The 15,629-nt window shown below is 46.7% G+C and overlaps 1 protein-coding gene across 5 annotated transcripts in view; it reads left to right on the top strand.

Annotated features, from left to right (window-relative positions):
* Window positions 1-15,629, top strand: part of BTRC (beta-transducin repeat containing E3 ubiquitin protein ligase) — a 410,877-nt gene that overhangs the window by 226,547 nt on the left and 168,701 nt on the right. For 4 of the 5 annotated variants that reach the window (XM_063961896.1, XM_063961897.1, XM_063961895.1 and 1 more), the window contains one exon: window positions 6,243-6,332. In XM_063961896.1, coding sequence (XP_063817966.1) covers window positions 6,243-6,332 — 90 coding nt within the window. Of the gene's footprint in view, window positions 1-766; window positions 808-6,242; window positions 6,333-15,629 lie in introns of those variants that run through there. The other variant, XM_063961899.1, reaches the window with a different exon arrangement.

Below are 15,629 nucleotides of genomic sequence, written 5' to 3'. Positions count from 1 at the left end.
TCCAGGATTTGACCACAGTTCACTTAAAAAACTCAAATTTATTTGTATAAAAGTGTTAAACAGTGAATCACATTGAATAACAAATGGCTGACATATTTAAAATACAGACATCAGATATAAAACAATATAATGCGGACAGTTTGTTAATCCGAAGATGCTCTCTTAATTAACACATATCCGATGCTCTCGTATCCGAACCAAAACCAACGCGTTTCGTCCAACTGGACTTCATCAGGGGCTCATTATCAACAAGGTCGGAAGAACATAAAAGAATGGATGACCGATATATTATCGAATTTATCCCTCAAAAAAAATCAATAAAAACGCTTGCAGTAATAAAAACGCTTGCTGAATTCACAGCTAAAATGAATGTGCCAACTCAGTGAGGCAAATCCATTCTTTTATGTTCTTTTTGTGCAACTTTTTCCTGGAAATCACTATTAAGTAACATTTTGTATGCAGATACAGCCGCAGTCGCGCACAGAATACAGGCATGACACATATCAGTTTAATCAGCATAAGCTGCATGTGCATCCTAGTCACATAGCGATGCAAATAAGAGCAATGCAAATACGAGCTGCCGGCTGACTCACGCCAGGCATCTCCTGCTGCATGGCATATTGAGGTAAGATGTATGAGAACACATCTGTAGTAAGAATAGATTTAAATGTGTTTAAAAAAAGAAAAGAGGAAAAAAAAAAGCATTTTACTGAAGTACTTCCTGACACGTTCCCTCTCTTTTACATTTATTACCCAGATCCAGTGGAGGCATGTCTTCTTCCCAAGAAGCGTCCATGTTCTTGCTTGGTGAGAAAAAAACAAAAAAGTAAACATTTAAGCCGCAGTGCAAATCGGATCTTCTGAAGTTGGCATTGTTTACAATTAGAGGCTTCACTCTGGTTTGTCAGAGCAAATAAAAGGCCTCTCTTATTGGTTAGGAGTCAGGACCAACAACAACCACGTGATGATAATATCAAATGTATGCTTCCAATGCAATTAATCTTCCAAACAAAATTGCTTGAGATAATTAAGATTTTATTGATCCTTATCCTGAATTAATGAATCTGGCTTACCAACTACCCTTACCTACTTTCTTCTAAGTTTGGCTAGATAAAAGTACTTGGAAAGGTGTATTGTATTTCAGAGGTTCAACAAACTGGGTTTCACATATAAAAAAAAAAAAACTTTAAATGCAGCCTGAAGTATGTCTGAAAAATCTGGAAATATAGACTTATGGGCCTGATTCAGAAATATATTCTAATGCAACTGCGAATGTCTGCGCAGTGACTGTGTGAAAATATGCAGATGCTGCAGCCATCTGGATTTATGGTGAAACTCTAATCGGCAGCTTTGCAAGTCCCAGAGGCTGCGTACATAGACAAAGCCTCAGTCACAGGACAGTCAGTGATCGAAGTAGCCCTACAGTGTGCAGCATGGCTGCAGGAAGTAAGACGCTGAGATGTTACAGCTGGGTATGGGTTCACTGTTGCAGGCTGAGACACACCCTTAAAATGGTAATGACCAGTGGCAGCTCCAAAGGTGCGGCTGCAGCACAGTCCAAAGTACAAATAGGGGAGCCACAGCAGCTGCCACCCTAAACACTGCCAATAATCCCCAGCTGGGAGTTACTGGCAGTAGGTGTGGCTCCCCTATTTGAATTTAGGATTGCACTGCAGCCCCACCTCTGCAGCCACCACTGGTCATGACACCTGCGTTTTTGCTTCCATACTCCCTCATGTTCCCTGACTGTCAGTCACTAAGTCGCTTAGCAAATAAACCCTATCTGAGTCCTTGTTGCAAGACCATTGCTAAACATGCGCAGTGCAGCTTAGAGGCATGCCCAGTGGCCGATAATCGCTCAACTGCATAAAATTTCTGGTTTGCGTCCAACTTTGAATTGGGCATTGATGTGTAGATTTACAGTACATGCAATGGTTTATCTGTAATGGATACAAGGTGGGCAGTGCACATGGGTCCCCTAGGTCAAAGGGAGGGGGCCCTGAGCCACACACCCTGCACCCAGAAGTAATTCGCAATTGTGCCCATGTAATTGTGATTGTAAAAACTATCATTTTGCCATCACACACACATACAAGCGCAGCAAGAAATATTAAATGAATTGTACTGTGTGGTGCGTTGCATGTGTTTGGAAGTTAGACATTGCTTTTACTTATGTGCCGCTCGGTTGGTATGGGCACAGGGCCTCAGTAGTCACAGGCAATGCAGTCCGCCAATCGCACTAGTGGCTTTACCCTCTCCCCTCCAAAGGGCCAGATTTGTTGACAAACCACATACTGTAAGCCAGAGACTTGGGTGGTGGCATCGCAGGCTGCACCTTGTTCCATTATCTGTGGGGAAAAATATAAAAAAATCATTGATTATTTCTAAATTCTGGTATCTTGTATAGAGTGGGCGTTGGTGTATTATTTGCTCTGGGCACCGATATAAGTTAAATCTGACATGACTACTATAATGGGTTTATAACTTAAAATAATTATTCCTAACTTTTACTAATTCACATATATTCAAGTGTTTTTTTTTGCCTTTGTTTACTGAAAGCGGCTGGTATTCCCTATAACTGCATTGTCTACAAAATGTTGTTGCTGCCCATGCATTACCATTTTTATGTTCTAATTTACTTGTTTTATTGGTTATGTCTTTGGTTTCTCACAAATGTGTTATTAAATATGCATTTCTAGTCATACTAATGGATATTGTAGAAATGTGCAAACACACACACACACTGATTATATGATTCAAAGATGGACGCAGTTTGCATTGCGGCTGCGTCTCTGGATGCAGCGGCGATGCAAACTACGTTAATAGACGCCTCTTGGACAGCTTCTGTGATGCACAGCTGAGACAGAAGAGGCAGCCATTGGATCACTTGTGTGAACATCGGCCACCCGAGTAACCTTCAGTTAACACCGGGATGGCCAGGTTTTTCAAGGTTCAAAAGAGACAGACCCTGGTCTCAGCACTCCAACAACGGCATGCTGTGGCTTTGGGGCACTGTGAGAACGCCACGTGTGCTGGACACACACTGCTCATGCGCCAAACATCGGGTTTACGTACAACTCTAAATTAGGCCCATAGTCTGTTGAGTGGCCCCTGAGATAATGAACCTTGGTACACTGAAAGGGCTAGGTAGTCGGCCCATCCAAAGGTTTTTATGTTTAGAGCTTTGCTTGGCAAGATACCAATATTGTGTACAGTAGATTGTACTGGTATACTCTTTTAATGCTTCTATTTATTGCGCCTTGTTATACAGTAGGTAATGTACTGTATTTTAATTGAGAGATGTTATGGATATGTGGACATGCCTTGTACAGGTTTATTCTCCCATATCCAAAATGCTTGGGACCAGTAGTATTTTGGATATCAAATTTCTCAATTTTTTTTACATTTGCATACTGTAATGAGAAACGAGGGGTGTGCAATAAGTTTCCGGATGCACAAAAAGTATATACAAACAAAGAGAACATTAAATTTTATTCGCCAGAGGAGTCTATGCAAAGTTGCATGCGCTCAAACCTCTTGGTGAGGCAGCTGGACCAGTCCAAAGCAGGTATGTCTTCTACGTGCTGGGTTTGGGGGGGGGGGGGCGGCAGAGAGAGAGACCACACATCAGCACTAAACTGATGTGCTGTATGCTCTGGCGGGGATTGTCGGAGGGGGACGTTTTCACTCTCCTGCTGTTAATACATCTCTTCGATGTACCTGCCTGCTTTCCCTTGGTAAAGAGGCGAAGCAGGAAGAGCTGTATCAGAACAATATTTGCCGCTGTAGTATATCTACCCTACAGTTTGAGCGACGGCTATCAAACCTGGCCAGCATGTTTTGGCATTAAGTCACCCAAGCCTCCTCCTACTCTTGAGTCAGCTAATGGGGCACGCAGCATGCTGAATCCTTACTCAGGCCAGGCTTTTCATAGAGTATCAAGTGGATGGATCCCGATGAGATGCTTATCTCCTTCTTCTCTAACTAGGCCACGTCATTTGCATTCTCCTCAACTATGGCAGCAATGTTGTTCTTGGTGATGGTGGACACACGTTGTCCGCAGCGCTCCTGGTCTTCCAGGGACTGTGTTTCATGCCATAATTCTGCAAACCACTTAAACACAGTGGTTCGGGACTGTGCTTTTGCCAACCACTCTTCTAGGCACAGGGGAGCATGACTAGCCAGTGGCTTCTGTTGATCTCTATAATGAGTTAATGAAATAAGTGGACATGCTGACTTACAGTTCACAACCAGACAGTCAGATTGTGTCTACTCTACCTATACGTTCACTGCATATCCGGAAACGTATTGCACACCGCTTGTATCTTGCTGGTGGGACCTTCTAGAAACAACAGCTCAGCCACAAAGCTCCCGGAATGGCTCTGCTATGTGTTGAAACCCATAGAGTGTAAAAAATCATATGTCCTCATTTGCAACTGCTTCTGGAAGAAAACGTGAAGTTTTTGTCGTGAGCTTCAGGGACTTGGTTTCCGAGTGGCTGCACCCAAAACTCATGTCAGCTAGAGTGGTGTAACACACAGTGTTATGGGACTTTGGAGCAATGGAAACTCATTATCTGTAGATTTGACTCGCTCTTTGCCACCTGGCTGTCTGATGGATGAATTGTTCTGTGGATGCCAGGAGAACACTTGCTTCTAAAATGCTTACTTCCAAATGTAAAGTTTGATTAAAGGGGAATAGTCTGGGGTTGTTTTTTCATGATTTGGCTTAGGCTTGTAGGGAATTGTGTACTTTCAACGTTGTACCTACTGTTTCAGCATGACCCTGCCCCCATTGATAATATATGGCATTTCATTTCTGATGTAAATAAAGTGCTGACTGACCTTAGCTCCGTTGAACACTTTGAGGGTGAGTAAGAATGCCGACTGTGACCTGGGCAGTTGCCCAACATCAGGGCCCTACCTCCTTAATGCTCTTGTGGCTGAAGGGATGCGAATCCAACAAAAATCTTGTTAAAAAAAAAAATCAGATGAAAAGCCTTTCCAGAAGAATGGAGGCAATTATACCAGCAAAGAGGGTGCCATCTCAATATTAATGGCCATGTTTTTAGAATGAGATCTTCAACAAGCTTATACAGTATGGGTGATGTCATGAAACACTGTTCTCGGCGTAATACTTGAGCCTATCAGTATGTGATAGCACTTTATGCAGCTTCAACATGCTTCACGCTAAGGCCAGTCACCATTTCCTTCTACTGTAGGCACAGGTGCGTGCTTCCTAGACTTTATCACTATAGTTACATGATGTCAGCCATGACTGGAGATGGGCTGTACCGATTTAAACACTGCTCTGGCTGCAGATGATTGCCAGAGTTTTAGCCTCACTACCTAGTGCCTGCATAATACTTCCTATGTGTTTGAACCTGCTTATGACTAGACTTGTTCATGAGTTCACTCTCCATAACCTCAGTGACCTGTATGTATTTTTTTTGCAACCTTATCTTTGCTTTTTTTTATGACTCCTCTTTGCCTAATCCCTGTGATTTTATGTGGGACTGTCCAATGTACAGACTCCTCCTCCTTCTTTGATTGTCTTTGACTTATCTCTGTGGCTCATTTGAGACCTCAAGTCTACTAGACCCTGACTTAGTGATTGCCACATCTATCTAGTAACCAGAGCAGGGGACCACGACCTACATGCCAGGTGCAGTGAAGTACAAACTTCCTTGTGGGGTTCTCTGGCGAGGAGACCACTGGTGAGCTAAACTCCACCACACCCTTGTCTCTGGTAGATGGCACCAAATGCATTAACACTTTTAGGTCCTTGACATACTGCCACATATACTACCTCCCAGATGTAAAGGATACTTCTACATGTCTAATACCCTCATCCATTTCAGTTCACTGTAGTGGAAGGGAGTTTGAGGCCACAATGTGCACTGTGTCCATCTCTGAATCACCCCCTTAGTCCGCCCGCTGCTGTACAGATGCATGCCTTATACAGTAGATGTCATGTAAGTGTGTGTTTAGCAATCAGTGAGGTTTTGCTCCATCTGTTTACAGTTAAATTAATACTTTGTTTTCATTTACTCAATTCAAAGATGTTAGTTACCATTAGAGCAAAGTGATTAAGTTGTAACTGCCACATCACTTCCCTGGTGTTGGAAAGCTGTAGGTCAGTAATTGTAGAGAAGTTTCTTCTATGGCTGCCAGTCCAGCTGGTTGCTGTACCCTGTGTACTTGTATTACAATACCTGACCCAGCATTCATTTTTCGTTTCAGACATACAACAGCTGTGCCAGATTGTGTTTAAACCAAGAAACTGTGTGCTTATCTGGGTCTGCCATGAAGACGGAAAGTTGTGTGGTTAAAGTAAGTAAACATATTTTACTTATACTTGTATGTGTATATATATAATATGTGTGTGTGTATATATACATATATATGTGTGTGTGTATATGTATATATGTGTGCGTGTGTATATATATATATATATATATATATATATATATATATATATATATATATTTCTCTGACGTCCTAGTGGATGCTGGGGACTCCGTAAGGACCATGGGGAATAGCGGCTCCGCAGGAGACTGGGCACAACTAAGAAAGATTTAGGACTACCTGGTGTGCACTGGCTCCTCCCTCTATGCCCCTCCTCCAGACCTCAGTTAGAATTTTGTGCCCGGCCGAGCTGGTTGCACACAATGGGCTCTCCTGAGCTCTAAGAAAAGAAAGTATATTTAGGTTTTTTTATTTTCAGTGAGATCTGCTGGCAACAGACACACTGCTACGAGGGACTGAGGGGAGAAGAAGCGAACCTACCTGCTTGCAGCTAGCTTGGGCTTCTTAGGCTACTGGACACCATTAGCTCCAGAGGGATCGAACACAGGCCCAGCCTCGGTCGTCTGGTCCCGGAGCCGTGCCGCCGTCCCCCTTGCAGAGCCAGAAGCAAGAAGAACGTCCAGGAAATTGGCGGCTGAAGACTCCGGTCTTCATTAAGGTAGCGCACAGCACTGCAGCTGTGTGCCATTGCTCCCCATGCACACCACACACTCCGGTCACTGATGGGTGCAGGGCGCTGGGGAGGGGGCGCCCTGGGCTGCAATAAGAGTACCTTAGCTTGGCAAAAAAACACATAATATAGTCAGTAAGACTATATATGTGTAAAATCCCCTGCCAAAAATATCCTGAAAAAAGCGGGAGAAGTCCGCCGAGAAGGGGGCGGGGCTATCTCCCTCAGCACACTGGCGCCATTTCCTCTCACAGCTCCGCTGGAAGGACGCTCCCAAGGCTCTCCCCTGCAGTTTCCAGGCTCAATAGGGTAAAAAAGAGAGGGGGGGCACTAAATTTAGGCGCAAACTGTGTATTATAGCAGCTATAGGGGAAAAATCACTGTGTGTAGTGTGTATCCCTGCATTATATAGCGCTCTGGTGTGTGCTGGCATACTCTCTCTCTGTCTCCCCAAAGGACTTTGTGGGGTCCTGTCCTCAGTCAGAGCATTCCCTGTGTGTGTGCGGTGTGTCGGTACGGCTGTGTCGACATGTTTGATGAGGAGGCTTATGTGGAGGCGGAGCAGGTGCCGATAAATGTGATGTCACCCCCTGCGGGGTCGACACCTGAATGGATGGACATGTGGAAGGAATTACGCGACAGTGTCAACTCCTTACATAAAAGGTTTGACGACATAGCAGATGTGGGACAGCCGGCTTCTCAGCCCGTGCCTGCCCAGGCGTCTCAAAAGCCATCAGGGGCTCTAAAACGCCCACTACCTCAGATGGCAGACACATATGTCGACACGGATACTGACTCCAGTGTCGACGACGATGAGACTAGTGTACATTCCAATAGAGCCACTCGTTATATGATTACGGCAATGAAAAATGTGTTGCACATTTCTGATATTACCCCAGGTACCACATAAAAGGGTATTATGTTTGGGGAGAAAAAGTTGCCAGTGGTTTTTCCCCCATCTGATGAATTAAATGAAGTGTGTGAAGAAGCGTGGGCTTCCCCCGATAAGAAACTGGTAATTTCTAAAAAGTTACTAATGGCGTACCCTTTCCCGCCAGAGGACAGGTCACGTTGGGAGACATCCCCTAGGGTGGATAAAGCGCTCACACGTCTGTCAAAAAAGGTGGCACTATCGTCTCCGGACACGGCCGCCCTAAAGGAGACTGCGGATAGAAAGCAGGAGGCTATCCTGAAGTCTGTATATATATACACAGAGGAATTATACTGAGACCGGCTATTGCTTCAGCATGGATGTGCAGTGCTGCAGCTGCGTGGTCAGATTCCCTGTCGGAAAACATTGATACCCTAGACAGGGACACTATATTGCTAACCGTAGAGCATATTAAAGACGCTGTCTTATACATGAGAGATGCACAGAGGGATATTTGCCGGCTGGCATCTAAAATAAACGCAATGTCCATTTCTGCCAGGAGAGGATTGTGGACTCGGCAGTGGACAGGAGATACAGATTCTAAAAGGCACATGGAAGTTTTGCCTTACAAGGGTGAGGAGTTGTTTGGGGATGGTCTCTCGGACCTCGTTTCCACAGCGACAGCTGGGAAGTCAGCATTTTTACCCCATGTTCCCTCACAGCCAAAGAAAGCACCGTATTATCAGGTACAGTCCTTTCGGCCCCAGAAAGGCAAGCGGGTTAGAGGCGCGTCCTTTCTGCCCAGAGGCAGAGGTAGAGGGAAAAAGCTGCAACATACAGCCAGTTCCCAGGAACAAAAGTCCTCCCCCGCTTCCTCTAAGTCCACCGCATGACGCTGGGGCTCCACAGGCGGAGCCAGGTACGGTGGGGGCCCGTCTCAAGAACTTCAGCGACCAGTGGGCTCGCTCACGGGTGGATCCCTGGATTCTACAAGTAGTATCTCAGGGGTACAAGCTGGAATTCGAGACGTCTCCCCCTCGCCGTTTCCTCAAATCTGCCTTGCCGACAGCTCCCCCGGACAGGGAGGCAGTGCTGGAGGCGATTCACAAGCTGTATTCTCAGCAGGTGATAATCAAGGTACCCCTCCTTCAACAAGGACGGGGTTACTATTCCACAATGTTTGTGGTACCGAAACCGGACGGTTCGGTGAGACCCATTTTAAATTTAAAATCCTTGAACACTTATATAAGAAGGTTCAAGTTCAAGATGGAATTGCTCAGGGCGGTGATTGCAAGCCTGGACGAGGGGGATTACATGGTATCACTGGACATCAAGGATGCTTACCTGCATGTCCCCATTTACCCTCCTCACCAGGAGTACCTCAGATTTGTGGTACAGGACTGTCATTACCAATTCCAGACGTTGCCGTTTGGTCTGTCCAAGGCACCGAGGGTATTTACCAAGGTAATGGCCGAAATGATGATACTCCTTCGGAAAAAGGGAGTTTTAATTATCCCGTACTTGGACGATCTCCTTATAAAGGCGAGGTCCAGGGAACAGTTGTTGATCGGAGTAGCACTAGCTCGGGAAGTGCTACAAAGTCGCAGCTGGTTCCTACAACGCGTCTACTGTTCCTGGGGATGGTTCTGGACACAGAACAGAAAAAAGTGTTTCTCCCGGAGGAGAAGGCCAAGGAGTTGTCATCTCTAGTCAGAGACCTCCTAAAACCAAAACGGGTGTCGGTGCACCACTGCACGCGAGTCCTGGGAAAGATGGTGGCTTCTTACGAAGCAATTCCATTCGGAAGGTTCCATGCAAGGATCTTTCAGTGGGATCTGTTGGACAAGTGGTCCGGATCGCATCTTCAGATGCATCGGCTGATAACCCTGTCTCCAAGGGCCAGGGTGTCGCTGCTGTGGTGGCTGCAGAGTGCTCATCTTCTAGAGGGCCGCAGATTCGGCATACAGGACTGGATCCTGGTGACCACGGATGCCAGCCTTCGAGGTTGGGGGGCAGTCACACAGGGAAGAAACTTCCAGGGACAATGGTCGAGTCAGGAGACTTCCCTACACATAAATATTCTGGAACTAAGGGCCATTTACAATGCCCTAAGTCAGGCAAGACCCCTGCTTCAACACCAGCCGGTGCTGATCCAGTCAGACAACATCACGGCGGTCGCCCATGTAAACCGACAGGGCGGCACAAGAAGCAGGATGGGGATGGCAGAAGCCACAAGGATTCTCCGATGGGTGGAAAATCATGTGTTAGCACTGTCAGCAGTGTTCATTCCCGGAGTGGACAACTGGGAAGCAGACTTTCTCAGCAGACACGACCTCCACCCGGGAGAGTGGGGACTTCATCCAGAAGTCTTCCAAATGGTGGTACACCTGTGGGAAAGGCCACAGGTGGACATGATGGCGTCCCGCCTCAACAAAAAGCTAAAAAGATATTGCGCCAGGTCAAGGGACCCTCAGGCGATAGCTGATGACGCTTTAGTGACACCGTGGGTGTACCAGTCGGTTTATGTGTTCCCTCCTCTTCCTCTCATACCCAAGGTACTGAGGATAATAAGAAGGAGAAGAGTAAGAACTATAATCATTGTTCCGGATTGACCAAGAAGAGCTTGGTACCCAGAACTTCAAGAAATGATATCAGAGGAACCATGGCCTCTGCCGCTCAGACAGGACCTGCTGCAGCAGGGACCCTGTCTGTTCCAAGACTTACCGCGACTGCGTTTGACGGCATGGCGGTTGAACGCCGGATCCTGAAGGAAAAGAGCATTCCGGAGGAAGTCATCCCTACGCTGATTAAAGCTAGGAAGGAGGTGACCGCAAACCATTATCACCGCATATGGCGAAAATATGTTGCGTGGTGTGAGGCCAGAAGGGCCCCAATGGAGGAATTTCAGCTGGATCGATTTCTGCACTTCCTACAGTCAGGGGTGACTATGGGCCTCAAATTAGGTTCCATTAAGGTCCAGATTTCGGCTCTGTCGATTTTCTTCCAAAAAGAACTGGCTTCACTGCCTGAAGTTCAGACGTTTGTTAAAGGAGTGCTGCATATTCAGCCCCCTTTTGTGCCTCCAGTGGCACCTTGGGATCTCAACGTGGTGTTGGATTTCCTTAAGTCACATTGGTTTGAGCCACTTAAAACCGTGGAACTAAAATATCTCACGTGGAAAGTGGTCATGCTGTTGGCCTTGGCTTCGGCCAGGCGTGTGTCAGAATTGGCGGCTTTGTCATGTAAAAGCCCTTATCTGATTCTCCATATGGATAGGGCGGAATTGAGGACTCGTCCCCAATTTCTTCCTAAGGTGGTATCAGCTTTTCATTTGAACCAACCTATTGTGGTGCCTGCGGCTACTAAGGACTTGGAGGATTCCAAGTTGCTGGACGTAGTCGGTGCCCTGAAAATCTATGTTTCCAGGACGGCTGGAGTCAGGAAAACTGACTCGCTATTTATCCTGTATGCGCCCAACAAGCTGGGTGCTCCTGCTTCAAAGCAGTCTATTGCTCGCTGGATCTGTAGTACGATTCAACTTGCACATTCTGCGGCTGGACTACCGCATCCTAAATCTGTAAAAGCCCATTCCACGAGGAAAGTGGGCTCTTCTTGGGCGGCTGCCCGAGGGGTCTCGGCTTTACAACTTTGCCGAGCTGCTACTTGGTCGGGTTCAAACACATTTGCTAAATTCTACAAGTTTGATACCCTGGCTGAGGAGGACCTTGAGTTTGCTCATTCGGTGCTGCAGAGTCATCCGCACTCTCCCGCCCGTTTGGGAGCTTTGGTATAATCCCCATGGTCCTTACGGAGTCCCCAGCATCCACTAGGACGTCAGAGAAAATAAGAATTTACTCACCGGTAATTCTATTTCTCGTAGTCCGTAGTGGATGCTGGGCGCCCATCCCAAGTGCGGATTGTCTGCAATACTTTTATATAGTTATTGCCTAACTAAAGCGTTATTGTTTGGAGCCATCTATTCGAGAGGCTCAGTTGTTGTTCATACTGTTCACTGGGTATAGTATCACGAGTTGTACGGTGTGATTGGTGTGGCTGGTATGAGTCTTACCCGGGATTCCAAATCCTTTCCTTATTGTGTCAGCTCTTCCGGGCACAGTTTCCTAACTGAGGTCTGGAGGAGGGGCATAGAGGGAGGAGCCAGTGCACACCAGGTAGCCCTAAATCTTTCTTAGTTGTGCCCAGTCTCCTGCGGAGCCGCTATTCCCCATGGTCCTTACGGAGTCCCCAGCATCCACTACGGACTACGAGAAATAGAATTACCGGTGAGTAAATTCTTATTTTCTAAAATTTAGAAGCAAGGATGAAAGTGTAGGAGCCAGACCACTGTTGTCATCCACCCACAGCCACATGAGCAGCTTCCCACCCCACCCAGGCAAACCAACCCCACGGCCACACAAATAAAGGGCTCCTAGCTAAACCAGCCTTCCGCAGCAATCCCCCAGGCAAACAATCTACCCCCCACCTTGTGGCCACATCACAACCCCCTCCGAAGCCGCAATCTATGGCCACGCATAGACCCTCTTATCTGAGTGTTCTATGCAGACGGAGTTTGAAGACAGCGCAGCAGACAGCACAGGCTGGGACGGACACTCAGCACATGCACTCCTGTGCATGAAATGGCTGCCATAATACAGGCACGCCTATGAATCTCAGCTGTTGCTATAGAGGATCTGCTTCTTCCCTCCCTGCATAATCTGGTTGCCAGGCAGCAAAATCTAGGGGCCATAGCTACCCATCCCCTGGGATTTGTTGAGTCCTGTTTTAAATTAAACACACTTTAAAGACTCTTGCAGATATTGCTCACTTGCTGGCTAAACACAGAACTAATGTTGGCCAGCGATGCACATTCTACAATGTTCCCACCATCCAAACAGCACCCTGCCTTTTAAAAACGGGAGAGTTCTCCGTTACTGTACTGTCACAGTAACATTACTCTGATATTTGGTTGTCAGACCCCTGTGGCAGGATAGTACCATGTGTCATGTTAAAATGATCCTGGGGAGAACATTGAGCGATATGGTAGGTGGTATCTGAAACAATATGTCCGATTTATACCCATCGGCCATTACATTAAAATCACCTGCCTAATATTGGGTAGGCCCTCTAGTGCAGGGCTTGACAATTTTTCTAAAATCTAGGAACCAAGATAAAAGTGTAGGAGCCAGACCACTGTTGTCATCTGCCCACCCCCACAAAAAAACAAAAGTGAACCAACCTCCCCACAGTAACATTGCTGAGCAGTTTCCCCCCATCCCCCAGGCAAACCGGCCACACAGCCAAGGAGGCCCCCCTGGCAAACCATCCCTCCGCAGCAATCCACCGGGTAAACAATTTCCCCCCACCCTGTGGCCAAATCACAACCCCCTCTGTAGCCACAATCCCTGGCCACACATAGACCCTCTTATCGGAGAGCTCTATGCAGCTTGAGTTTGAAGACCGCGCACAGCGCAGCAGGCCGGGACAGACAGGCACAGCAGACAGCACAGGCTGGGACGGACACTCGGTACATACAGTCCTCTGCATGAAATGGCTGCTGCAATACAGGCACGCCCATGAATCTCAGCGGGGGGTGAAGAGGATCTGCTTCTTCCCTCCCTGCATAATCTGGTAGCCAGGCAGCAAAATATAGGGGCCATGGCTACCTGGCCCCTGGAGTTTGTCGAGCCCTTCTCTAGTGTTGCCAAAACAGCTCTGGCCCATCAAGGCATGGACTCCACAAGACACCTGAGGGTGTCCTGTGGTATCTGACACCAAGAAGTTAGCAGCAGATCCTTTAGTCTTGTAAGTTATGAGCTAGGGCCTCCATGGCTTGGACTTGTTTTTCCAGCATATCCCACAATTGGATGCCTTTTTGTTTGCGCTTTCGGCAGTTGACAAGGGTGAGCATGGTTACTGTGACTGGTCTGCGGCTGCACGGCCACATATACGCCTCAAGCAGTTATGCAGTGCATGTTCTGACACCTTTCTATCAAAGGGGGTAATTCAGAGTTGATCGCAGCAGCAAATTTGTTAGCAGTTGGGCAAAACCATGTGCACTGCAGGTGTGGCAGATATAACATGTGCAGAGAGAGTTAGATTTGGGTGGGTTATTTTGTTTCTGTGCAGGGTAAATACTGTCTGCCTTATTTTTACACTGGAATTTAGATTTCAGTTTGAACACACCACACCCAAATCTAGCTCTCTCTGCACATGTTATATCTGCCCCCCCCCCCCCCCTGCAGTGCACATGGGTGGTCATTCCGAGTTGTTTGTTCGGTAGCAGTTTTTAGCAGCCGTGCAAACACTATGCCGCCTCCCACTGGGAGTGTATTTTAGCTTAGCAGAAGTGCGAACGAAAGGATCCACCTCAATCAAATCTAACTCTCTCTGTACATGTTGTGAGATGACCCTGAGGTGCACATGGTTTTGCCCAACTGCTAACAAATTTGCTGCTGCGATCAACTCTGAATTAGGCCCAAAGCCAGCATTAACTTTTTTTAGCAATATGTGCTATAGTAGCTCTTCTATGGTATTGAACCATGTGGGCTAGCCTTGGATTCCAGGAATCTGTCACTGGTTCATCAGCTGTTCTTAACCAGACAGTGGGGCAGATGTATTAACCTGGAGAATGCATAAGGAAGTGATAAACCAGTGATATGTGCAAGGTGATAAAGGCACCAGCCAATCTGCTCCAATATGTAAATTAACAGTTAGGATCTGATTGGCTGCTGCCTTTATCACCTTGCACATATCGCTGGTTTATCACTTCCTTATGCCTTCTACAGATTAATACATCTGCCCCAATGTTTGGTAGGTACGAACCTTTGCATACCAGGGACACCACACAAGATCTGCCATTTTGGAGATGATCTGAACCAGTCGTCTAGCCATCACAATTTGGACCTTGTTAAAGTCGCTCGTCCTTGTGCTGGACCTTTTTTCCTGCTTCTAACACGTCAACTTCAAGAACTGAGTGTTCGCTTGCTGCCTAAAATATTGCACCGTAGTGCGTAGTGGATGCTGGGCGCCCATCCCAAGTGCGGATTGTCTGCAATACTTGTATATAGTTATTGCCTAACTAAAGGGTTATTGTTTGGAGCCATCTGTTTGAGAGGCTCAGTTGTTATTCATACTGTTCACTGGGTATAGTATCACGAGTTGTACGGTGTGATTGGTGTGGCTGGTATGAGTCTTACCCGGGATTCCAAATCCTTTCCTTATTGTGTCAGCTCTTCCGGGCACAGTTTCCTAACTGAGGTCTGGAGGAGGGGCATAGAGGGAGGAGCCAGTGCACACCAGGTAGTCCTAAATCTTTCTTAGTTGTGCCCAGTCTCCTGCAGTGCCGCTATTCCCCATGGTCCTTACGGAGTCCCCAGCATCCACTACGGACTACGAGAAATAGAATTACCGGTGCGTAAATTCTTATTATATGTATGTATGTATGTATGTGTGTGTATATGTGTGTATATATATATATATATATATATATATATATATATATATATATATATATATATATATAATATAGGCAGCTAACAGGGAGGGCTGCGCTAGGCAGCCCTGAAAAGAGCTTTTCTGAAGAAAGAAGACTTCAAGGGCCGCAGTACAGGCACTTAGAAGTGCTATATATCAGTCTGACATATCGTGCTGCCGCTCTGTATACTCCCATGCCCTGGTTGCCGGATACTTACAGCGGAGGGCTCCGATCACTTCAGGCACACACCCGCCGCTGCTCTCCTGGATCGCGTGGCTGTATCTTCGGGAGGAGGTCAGAGGGTCC

This window comes from Pseudophryne corroboree, chromosome 3 (assembly GCF_028390025.1).
Source record: "Pseudophryne corroboree isolate aPseCor3 chromosome 3, aPseCor3.hap2, whole genome shotgun sequence".
Lineage (NCBI taxonomy): Eukaryota > Metazoa > Chordata > Amphibia > Anura > Myobatrachidae > Pseudophryne > Pseudophryne corroboree.
This window is presented reverse-complemented; position numbering and strand designations above follow the sequence as displayed.